This window comes from Rhinichthys klamathensis, unplaced genomic scaffold, assembly GCF_029890125.1.
Source record: "Rhinichthys klamathensis goyatoka isolate OS25496 unplaced genomic scaffold, OSU_Roscu_1.1 h1tg000776l_1, whole genome shotgun sequence".
NCBI lineage: Eukaryota > Metazoa > Chordata > Actinopteri > Cypriniformes > Leuciscidae > Rhinichthys > Rhinichthys klamathensis.
This window is the reverse complement of record NW_026607175.1, coordinates 333,112-344,591: the sequence shown is the minus strand read 5'-3', so window position 1 is coordinate 344,591 and position 11,480 is coordinate 333,112. Positions and strand designations below refer to the sequence as shown.

At 42.8% G+C, this 11,480-nt stretch overlaps 1 protein-coding gene across 1 annotated transcript in view; it reads right to left on the bottom strand.

Moving 5' to 3' along the window:
• Nucleotides 1-10,170: 10,170 nt before the first annotated feature.
• The window catches only part of larp1 (La ribonucleoprotein 1, translational regulator), a 46,616-nt gene continuing 45,306 nt past the window's right edge, over nt 10,171-11,480 (bottom strand). Inside the window, exons 19-20 of the mRNA XM_056243083.1 lie at nt 10,849-11,002; nt 10,171-10,800 (exon numbers count right to left, since the gene is read on the bottom strand). Coding sequence (XP_056099058.1) covers nt 10,661-10,800; nt 10,849-11,002 — 294 coding nt within the window. The 3' untranslated portion in view covers nt 10,171-10,660. The remainder of the gene's footprint in view (nt 10,801-10,848; nt 11,003-11,480) is intronic.

Below are 11,480 nucleotides of genomic sequence, written 5' to 3'. Positions count from 1 at the left end.
CTCCTGCATTCAGTCTCACGGCATTAAGGTTCATTCAACCTAAAGCGCTTTACTAATACATGCAGGACTAAGCTAATTTACTGTATCTGAAGCTGCTCTAGTCGTTGTTTGGGATCAGGGTTCAAATGCTGTCAAATGACCGTGTGTCATGTAAAGATATGATCAATTCCTCTATACAGTCCTTTTTATTGCTCTTAATCTGTGTCTGAGTTCTCATATTGTCAGAATAGCTCCAACATTTATACAGTTGATAAATGATTTTAATACTTCTGATCAATGCTATATTTTAATACTGAAAATCTGGTGCTGGTTTCTTGGAACTGAACATGTTCATGACTGTACTGTAGTACACCTATTTATCTACTCTTTATGAGTTCAGTTTCTGGATTTTCTGATCAAAGATCACTCATTAAAACTAACCTGCTGCACTGGGTGTGTTTGCTTCATTAATAATTCTGATGCTCAGAGTAAAATAATGACACATGCTGTTCAATTTGTCCTCTGGAACCAAAGTATGCATGAAGAAATCCATTGTCATACAGGCCTGGACCCTCGATAAGGCCCAAAAAAATGAACAAGTCACCAGGGGACTTATTTATAAAATGTTGCGTAGAAACCCTCCAGCATTTGATCTACCAGATGTGAAATCTATAAATCGCAAATGATTATGCGCAGCTGAATGGTTACAGATCTCCGCTTTATAAACACCGCTGTATTAATGCCATTAACATATAAAAGAGCTCAAGTCAACGTCCAAATGCGTTACTTGAGAACGGCGCGCAGCAAGAAGAGGACTTTCTAAATACCTGCAGTTCTCCGACTCTCTTCCAGAAGGGAAAAGATAGTTTTCACGTCAAAGACTGACTTTATAAATCTGAACGTTGGTGTGGATTTTAGCGTACGCACACTCTTCAAATCTGTGTACGCATGTTTTGATGTTTAATTAAAACAATGATGCTAGAAAGATAACAGTTTTTTTGTCAAATTATTATGCAACATGTCCGCTATTAGTCCCAGTTTCATTATTAATCCAAATAGTTTTTAGTCTAAAACTCTAAACACGTGCAGCACACGCTGTGTCCTTCAGGCAGCGACTGAGGCCACGAACACACTCGCTAAATGTGTTCGTCACTTCGGGGCGGTTTCCCGGTCTGAGTTTAAATTAAGCCAGGAGCAGGCCTTAATCCAGAATAGTTCATCAAGACTTAAAAAAAGGCTTTCTTAAAACCCAGATTAAGTACAGATTACTAACACCTGGACTATGGAGTCCTGAACTAAAATAAACTAGGTTGATTTAAAACCACCTGTGCCGATCTGCATTAGCCGGATCGAGGTTGCCTATAAAACATCGAATGAACCATGAAAAGCTTAAAATTGTATGGAACTGAGAAGCAAATATAAAACAAAATAAAAAACAATGGCAGCAGAAAAGAGTGCTTATTCAATACAGATGAGCACACATCTACAAGAACAACACAACAACTTCTATAATGGAAAGCCGGTAACCTTTGGAGAACATACCAGATGATGAGCATCTAGATAGTTCTTAACTACGTTAAGTATATAAATACATTTCACTTTGCCTTTTCTTTCTCTCTCAAACTTTAATTTGCTTCTGTGTCATCAAACATCTTTCCATTAATCTGCATTTATTTGACCATATATATGAACTTGTCTTGTTTCAAGGAGAAAGGACAGAACTGAAGAGTTGCAAGGCAATTTACCCTCCACATCCTCAGAAGCAAGGGTGTATTGGTCACCCTAAGACCAGTACCGGTCACCCTAAGACCAGCACTGGTCACCCTAAGACCAGCACTGGTCACCCTAAGACCAGCACTGGTCACCCTAAGATCAGTACTGGTCACCCTAAAACCAGTACTGGTCACCCTAAGATCAGCACTGGTCACCCTAAGATCAGCACTGGTCACCCTAAGACCAGCACTGGTCACCCTAAGATCAGCACTGGTCACCCTAAGATCAGCACTGGTCACCCTAAGATCAGCACCGGTCACCCTAAGACCAGTACCGGTCACCCTAAGATCAGTACCGGTCACCCTAAGACCAGCACTGGTCACCCTAAGATCAGCACTGGTCACCCTAAGACCAGTACTGGTCACCCTAAGATCAGCACTGGTCACCCTAAGACCAGCACTGGTCACCCTAAGACCAGTACTGGTCACCCTAAGATCAGCACTGGTCACCCTAAGACCAGCACTGGTCACCCTAAGACCAGCACTGGTCACCCTAAGATCAGTACTGCTCACCCTAAAACCAGTACTGGTCACCCTAAGATCAGCACTGGTCACCCTAAGATCAGCACTGGTCACCCTAAGACCAGTACTGGTCACCCTAATATCAGCACTGGTCACCCTAAGATCAGCACTGGTCACCCTAAGATCAGCACTGGTCACCCTAAGACCAGTACCGGTCACCCTAAGATCAGTACCGGTCACCCTAAGACCAGCACTGGTCACCCTAAGATCAGCACTAGTCACCCTAAGATCAGCACTGGTCACCCTAAGATCAGCACTGGTCACCCTAAGATCAGTACGGGTCACCCTAGGTCACCCTAAGACCAGCACTGGTCACCCTAGGTCACCCTAAGACCAGCACTGGTCACCCTAAGATCAGTACGGGTCACCCTAAGATCAGCACTGGTCACCCTAGGTCACCCTAAGACCAGCACTGGTCACCCTAGGTCACCCTAAGACCAGCACTGGTCACCCTAAGATCAGCACTGGTCACCCTAAGATCAGCACTGGTCACCCTAAGATCAGTACTGGTCACCCTAAGATCAGTACCGGTCACCCTAAGAAAATATTCACTGTCCATAGGCTGGCTATTGAATTACATGAACATAAGTTGAAGTATCTTAAGGATGAGCATGAAATGAAGATAAAGATACTGCAAGTAGAACTGGAGATGAAGATGAAGGAGAGGTGCAGCAGCCTTAAATATCACATCAGTACATAAATCTGTGAAATAAACATTGTTTTATTAAGTCAAGTTGGATGTAATGGCTGTTTCTGTAACATACCAGGCCCTGAAAGTGACTCCGCCAAACACCAAACATGCACTCTACTAGACCCCTAGTGCGCTTATGAGCCTGCTTGTAGCACCATTGTTCTGCTGTTGTTGGGTGTAAGTATAGTGTAAACAAATAATTCTCCTGAGCATACCCACTGTCACCAAGCAATATTCCATGATGATCTCCTCTTTCAAACTAATTGTACAGAGATGAGTTGAGGAAAATACGGGAATCGTGAGTTGCACCTTTCCAACGTGGAACAATGTTTGAAAACTGCAATTGACCCTTCTCTAAGCCCCGCCCTCCCTAGTTACTGTTGCTACGCCTGTCAAGCTTTCGTGCCTGGCACGTCTATTACAGTGTGTATGCACCGGTGTCAGACATTCCCAATGAGATAATTAGTAAGTTTTGGCGAACATGTGAAATATCTGAGAGAGCAAGACAAAAGGGACTGCAGTATGCATTCGAGGGATATATCCACGACATAATATGCAACCGATTAAAGAATAATTTCATAAAAATTGAAGCTAGAGCCTATAGTCCCAGTGCAAGGCCTCATACACTGACAATTCAAATAGGAAACACACAAATTGAGGAACAGCTATGTTCGTGCACAGCAGGGTAAGTGATTTGAAAAATAATCTAATAATTATAAATCAAACAGGAAATAACTCTTGTGGAATAACACCGGGAGAGCCGCGGTCGGATTGGGTTAAAGTTAACGTTACTCAGTCAGGGGTAGTAGGCTGTTGATTAACAAAATGCTAAAATATATTTTAAAGTATGTCAGTGAGCCTCCATCTTGTCTTTAATCGTCTTATTTTACGTTAAAATATATGCATTATGAACAAAGAACCGTCATTATTTCCAACTTCCAAGCAATAGGTGTTTTTGTTAATCCTGTGGACATGTAGTTGTGAATGGGTCTCCACACTGCTTGATCACGCCCGGCGTTTCTCCCCTCGGCTTTTAGATTTTCGGGAAGGAAAAAAATTCCACTCCCCCGTCCAAACTTTTAGGATACCAGGTATCAGATTTGCACAATCCATACACACACCGCGTCGGCATGTTTCCCTCGCTCGAAAGTTTGCCAGACCTCCCGCGCTTAGTTACGGTTTCTAAGACACGATTGGCCAGTGGCGGTTTTCGGGCGTGGCTTAGCGAAGGGTCAATTGGGGCGTGCACACACCTTGGACATTTTTGGAAAACCAATTATTTCGGTTCCTGCATTCCTCAGCATCTGGAGTTGAGGAAAATGGGTTCAATCTATGCAACCCATGACTCCTGGGAAGTTCCCATATTCATACAGGTCCTTCTCAAAAAATTGTGATAAAGTTCATTATTTTCCATAATGTAATGCTAAAAAATAAACTTTCATATATTTTAGATTCATTGCACACCAACTGAAATATTTCAGGTCTTTTATTGTTTTAATACTGATGATTTTGGCATACAGCTCATGAAAACCCAAAATTCCTGTCTCAAAAAATTAGCATACCATGAAAAGGGTCTCTAAACGAGCTATTAACCTAATCATCTGAATCAACTAATTAACTCTAAACACCTGCAAAAGATTCCTGAGGCTTTTAAAAACTCCCAGCCTGTTTCATTACTCAAAACCGCAATCATGGGTAAGACTGCCGACCTGACTGCTGTCCAGAAGGCCATCATTGACACCCTCAAGCAAGAGGGTAAGACGGAAAGAAATTTCTGAACAAATAGGCTGTTCCCAGAGTGCTGTATCAAGGCACCTCAGTGGGAAGTCTGTGGGAAGGAAAATAGTGTGACAAAAAACGCTGCACAACGAGAAGAGGTGACCGGACCCTGAGGAAGATTGTGGAGAAGGACCGATTCCAGAGCTTGGGGGACCTGCGGAAGCAGTGGACTGAGTCTGGAGTAGAAACATCCAGAGCCACCGTGCACAGGCGTGTGCAGGACATGGGCTACAGGTGCCGCATTCCCCAGGTCAAGCCACTTCTGAACCAGAAACAGCGGCAGAAGCGCCTGACCTGGGCTACAGAGAAGCAGCACTGGACTGTTGCTCAGTTTTGCATGTCATTCGGAAATCAAGGTGCCAGAGTCTGGAGGAAGACTGGGGAGAAGGAAATGCCAAAATGCCTGAAGTCCAGTGTCAAGTACCCACAGTCAGTGATGGTCTGGGGTGCCATGTCAGCTGCTGGTGTTGGTGCACTGTGTTTTATCAAGGGCAGGGTCAATGCAGCTAGCTATCAGGAGATTTTGGAGCACTTCATGCTTCCATCTGCTGAAAAGCTTTATGGAGATGAAGAATTCATTTTTCAGCACGACCTGGCACCTGCTCACAGTGCCAAAACCACTGGTAAATGGTTTACTGACCATGGTATTACGGTGCTCAATTGGCCTGCCAGCTCTCCTGACCTGAACCCCATAGAGAATCTGTGGGATATTGTGAAGAGAAAGTTGAGACGCAAGACCCAACACTCTGGATGAGCTTAAGGCCGCTATCGAAGCATCCCGGGCCTCCATAACACCTCAGCAGTGCCACAGGCTGATTGCCTCCATGCCACGCCGCATTGAAGCAGTCATTTCTGCAAAAGGATTCCCGACCAAGTATCGACTATTGAATGCATAACTGAACATAATTATTTGAAGGTTGACTTTTTTTTTTTTTTTTATTAAAACACTTCTTTCGAAAATCATATTTCATCTGTTACAAGAACAGCCTTTTTCCACCTTAGAAACATTGCTAAATTACGTAACATGCTATCTGTTTCTGATGCAGAAAAGTTAGTTCATGCATTCATGACCTCGAGACTAGATTACTGTAATGCTTTATTAGCTGGTTGTCCTGCATCCTCAATAAACAAGCTACAGTTAGTGCAAAATGCAGCCGCTAGGGTTCTTACTAGATCAAGAAAATATGATCATATAACACCGATTTTATCATCTCTGCACTGGTTACCTATTAAGTTCCGTATCAATTACAAAGTACTACTACTGACCTATAAAGCCCTTAATGGTTTAGCTCCTATGTACTTAACGGACCTTCTTTCGCCCTACAATCCACCGCGTTCTCTAAGATCACTAAATTCAAGGCTTCTGGTCATTCCTAGGATATCGAAGTCCACGAAAGGAGGGAGGGCATTCTCGCATTTAGCTCCAAAACTCTGGAATAGCCTTCCCGATACGGTCCGATGCTCTGACTCGCTGACAGTTTAAAACTAGACTAAAGACGTGTCTCTTTAGTCAAGCATTCACATAATGCTTACCTTTTAGTCCTCTGCTATGCCATACGGAACCGTTTGCCACTGAAACTGCTTAACGCACCAGTGGGGCTCGACAGCCTTATAGACAAACGGGTCGGTCCGTATGGTTGCGGAGAATTTGGGTTACGGAGAGTTGTGAGATTATGGTTTTCTAACACCTACTCCCGTGTAATGGAAATCATTATGAACATCAGCTATGCTAATTATTTCCCATCTGCCTTTCTGCTGTTATCTCGGGACGCTTGTCCCGAGAAAAATGGCGTTCGTAGGCTCCAGTTTGGTATCCTGCCTCTCACGGGGATTTCGGATGCCCCAACGCCTGTGATGAGAAGACCAACGCCTGTGAAGAGACGACTCAACGCCTGCGAAGAGACGACTCAACGCCGGCGATATGTTATCCCCTAAATATTACATGATTAACTAAATGTATTTTTTCCAGGTACTCTCTGATATGGACTTACTGTAAAGCTTCTTTAAAACCCTATGATTGTTAGCCAGAGGAGAACTGGCCCCTGACTAGCCTGGGTTCTCCCAAGGTTTTTTTCTCCATCCAATCTGATGGAGTTTTGGTTCCTTGCCACTGTCGCCTTGCTTTTGGCTTGCTTAGTTGGGGATATTTAATATTCAACAATATTATTGAACTGTGTTGTACTACTTTCATGTTATCACTGTGAAGCTGCTTTGATGCAATCTGTATTGTGAAAAGCGCTATATAAATAAATGTGACTTGACTTGACTTCTTTTATTGGTCGGATGAAATATGCTAATTTTTTGAGACAGGAATTTTGTGTTTTCATGAGCTGTATGCCAAAATAATCAGTATTAAAACAATAAAAGACCTGAAATATTTCAGTCGGTGTGCAATGAATCTAAAATATATGAAAGTTTCATTTTTATCATTACATTATGGAAAATAATGAACTTTATCACAATATGCTAATTTTTTTAGAAGGACCTGTAGAATTGTACCTTGTGGTTAGCCTGGGTTGAAGCTTCAGGGAAGCTTATGTAATGTGTCCTCAATTCACAAATTGCCCTGCATACTCTGTGAATCCCCAGTTTCTCTGGGAAAGGTGCCACATGCCAAACACCTTAAAGATATGAGCACCTGCAGACAAACTGGAACAGGCCGTCCTATTGGAGTCAGAGATGAAAGCCTGGGTTCTAAAAGTGAAATAACCTCCATTGCATTTACTTTATGCATTTGAAAAATGATCTCGAAAACTTATTTCATCAAAATGTTGCAATGGGTGACTTCTGTCTGCAAGACCGTGTCCAGCTGGTGGTAAACGTTGATCATCATTGACATAGTCCAAGTAATCCATGTCTTCTTTGACAAACTACCTTAATCTGAAGTTAAAGCTGCCTCCTAGGTTTAATTTAAGCCTCAATTTAGTCCTGGAGTAGCTCTAGTCTTCCTCTAGGAAACCAGCTTATTAAACTCTGGACTAAACTAAGTCTAGGACTCTTTAAAACCATGACAGAGAAAGCAGATTTCTGTTCATCTGGTTTAAAGGGCCATTTTAGTCCAGGACTAGGCTTGATCTCTGTCCGGGAAACCGCCCCGTCATGTTTAGAGCTCAATCCTGTTCTGTACACAAACGGGACATACAACCACATTTACATGCTTTGGGATCGAGTCACCCTAACCCAGCGGCTCGAAGACAAACTAAACAGCCTAAGCGTTAGCACACCAAATTATGCCAAAATACACACAGCCCAAGGTATGATGTAGATATGATATATAGCTGCTCCATTAAAGATGCTGTATGTCTATTTTTCTGTAATAAAGCATGAAAATACCATAACATGTTAAATCCAGCGTATTGCAGCCAGAAAACAGATTCTTCCAGACCCAAAAAGCGTTGGCATCCATCTAACAAGCCCAGTGTCTACAGGCATATTAAAATGTGGATAAATACTGGAGATGTTTTTGAGAGATGGAGACAACTTAAAGCCCAGAAATTCAACCCACGATTCAAAACATACACCAACAATAAAGTGCAAAACATTCAACTTGTTATATCTTCGGTTCAGAGACATAGTTGAACGGTCCATAACTCTCTGAATTGGATTGGCCCTGCTTTACTGAGGAACAAATGAAGATGCAGTGTGATGACTGGATAAAGACGGAGGCTATGGCTTCAATCGTGCCAACAAACTCATTGAACACTTGAAAGGGCTAGTGAACGGATCCTGACGCACGAAAAGATGCTTCGGTCATTGAGCCCCAAAACAAAAGTGCACCAATTTAATTCTTCATTTACAAAAACCTGACGCACACCATTTAGGCCGGTCTGATCTCTGCTGAAAAATCCAGCACGCATTCCATGTTAGTATGGTTAGTTCTGGTTACGCTGGTTAGAGCTGGTATAGCGTTGGCGTAGCTGGCGGACCGGCATAATCATGGTGTTCTCCAGCTAAACTGATCCGCCATTCAGAAGACCAGCATCCCAAGCTGTCCCAGCATGCAAACCATGGATTTTTCAGTAGGGATGACAGAATAATTGAAGTCAAACCTCATCTTAGAAATGAAGTGATTTCAGTGGACCTTAAACATGCAGCGAATGCTTCCTCCAGCAACAGCCATACCAAAATGAAATTACATCACCTGAAGAATTGCTGGACTCAACAGAATTGAGTGGGGATGTGTGCATATCAGCGCTATCCCAACACCTGTGAAAATGATTTTGGTTTATAAGAAAAGTTCAACAGCTGATTTAAGGTTTTTGACCATTTTAAAGTTTTTTTTTTCTGTTTATTAAAAGCAAAATTACAAATCACACTAATAGCAAATCACATCTGCCTATAATTCAGATGAAGTGTTATGATACAAGATTTGGTTCAAGTATTTTACAGTTTCCATTTTTCTTTTCTCAATAAGCCGAATGTATATACGAGTCATGGTAACGAATATTATCAGTTTTAATGGATCACATACAGTTATTTATATGGCTTTATGAATTATTTTGTCTGTTCCCAATAATCCGAGCCGTCGACCTCTGAAGAAGCACGACACCGTCATGAACTCGCACAATGGAAAAGAGCATTTAGTTGAATAAAAGCCTTTTAATTATATCAGTGATCACAAGAATGTCCTCATCAGGACTTGAGCACAGCTACTTTGAATGAAGAAGCCCACCGAGGGAAACGGCCAAGGGAACTGCTCAATGTTTGCCGAGAGTTAAAATGAAATCAAATTTAAATGTTACCAGAGAGCATGACCGAAAACATTCAGCAAACAAATGTATAGATGTTCATATGGCAGCCAAATTCAAAAGTGAAATCCCATAAATTAGATTGGAATATTGCTTATGATCCAAAGGCAGTCGGGCAAATTTTTCAAATCATCATCATAATCAAAGGTTTGCCTTTCTTCACATGATTCCAGTTGAAACCCTGAGGTCAGTTTCCCTTTACTCAGACCAACATGCTGTTTGTATGAAGAAAAGCAAGAAGTGATACTAAAACATACCCATAATAACTCAAAACGCATTAGGGCGAGCATAAAAAAGGTGAACACGTAAGGCAAATATATCTCTATAAACAATAAATGACACATACAGCCAAGGTGGTGTAATGTCTCTTAATTTCTTGAATTCATATGTACACTAGGACCAACACTCTGGTAATGACTCCCGCTGGCAGGAGATGGTGTGATTCTGCCGGTGAACGAGTCTCTGTCCGTGACGAGCTCGGCTTCACGTCTCGGGTCGTCCTCCACTGATGATGATGATGATGATGAGCGGAGGAAGGACTCGCCCATGTGAAGGTGGAGTCGTCGTCTTCTGTAACAGACCGTGACACTTGGAAGCAAGCGAGAGGATTTGGCAGGCGGACGTTAGTGTCACAGTGATGGCCAAGCTTACGGTGCGCTAAAAGTTATTAGCTATAGAATTTAGCGTCCACCCCCGAAAAAAAAAAAACGGTAACATAAAATCATCTCGCTCAAACAACTGCAGATCTATAGTATTTGCATTATTTTCTGTGTTACGGGTTTGCCTCATCCAGTACCTAGTCTAGTCAAGAGCAATCTTATCATCGTTCAACACGATCTCTAACAAGGAAAGAAAAAAAAAAAGATCATGGTGGAATCACGCGTCGTTCGGCCAAATAAAACAGTGAGTCCACTGAGGATTATAGAGCAGAAAGATTCAACAAAAGCCTTTTTGTACCCCAATGATACAACAGGAATAAAACTTCAAAGTCTTTAATAAAACGAAGAATGGAAGTATTTCTCATGCCCTCTGCTGTCCGTTTCTGATGCACAATGCTGTGACCGAGGGGAAGATGGAAGAGCCTAGATTGGACAATCGTGAGCCGTTCGTTGGAGAGCCGCTGTGTCATGCTTGTGTTCGGGCGGTCGGACCCGCGGCCCATGAGACGCTCACTTCGGGGGCTTGCCGTCTGAGGCGGTTCGCTGGCTCGGGGTGTTGGCAGCATCTCTGGGGGGAGGAGCTCCAGCTGAGGGGGCGGAGCCTGAAGCAGCATCTCTGGTGGGAGGAGCTCCAGCCGGCGGGGCGGAGCCTGAAGCAGCATCTCTGGTGGGAGGAGCTCCAGCTGAGGGGGTGGAGCCTGAAGCAGCATCTCTGGTGGGAGGAGCTCCAGCCAGGGGGGCGGAGCCTGAAGTGACCTGGTTCTGGGATCGGTTGGACTGCTGGGAAGGGTGACGGCGACGGCCATCTCCGCTGGAAGAGTGTCTCTTACGCCCACCTTCCTCCATGGGCGGCTGAAGGCAAGAAATAACACATGGTTTGGTGCTTGAGCATAACCTTTCAACTCTTGAAACTGAAGCATCTCTCAGGCCCTGTTTACAGCTGCTGTTAAGACGTGTTTTGGTCAATCGGATTACAAGTGGACGACACTCTAGGGGTGTAACAATATATCGTGTCACTATTCATCGCAGTACAAAAATGCAACAATCTATATCATGGGAAGTGACAATCTGTATTGTGTGTAGTTCAACTAAAAAAAAAATTACTGTGCGAGTAAAAAAGTCAAGTTCTCTGAGTTCTATGTCAGTTCTACATTAAACTACTATGTATATGTATATATATATATATATATATATTTATGTGATATTATGTATAATAATGCAATGGGGGAATATTTGTGGGTCCTGATAATGCCAGATGTCTGATGTTACTAGTTAAAAGTCCTACATTATTTAAAAAATATTCATGATCAAAATCATGAATATTGTTATT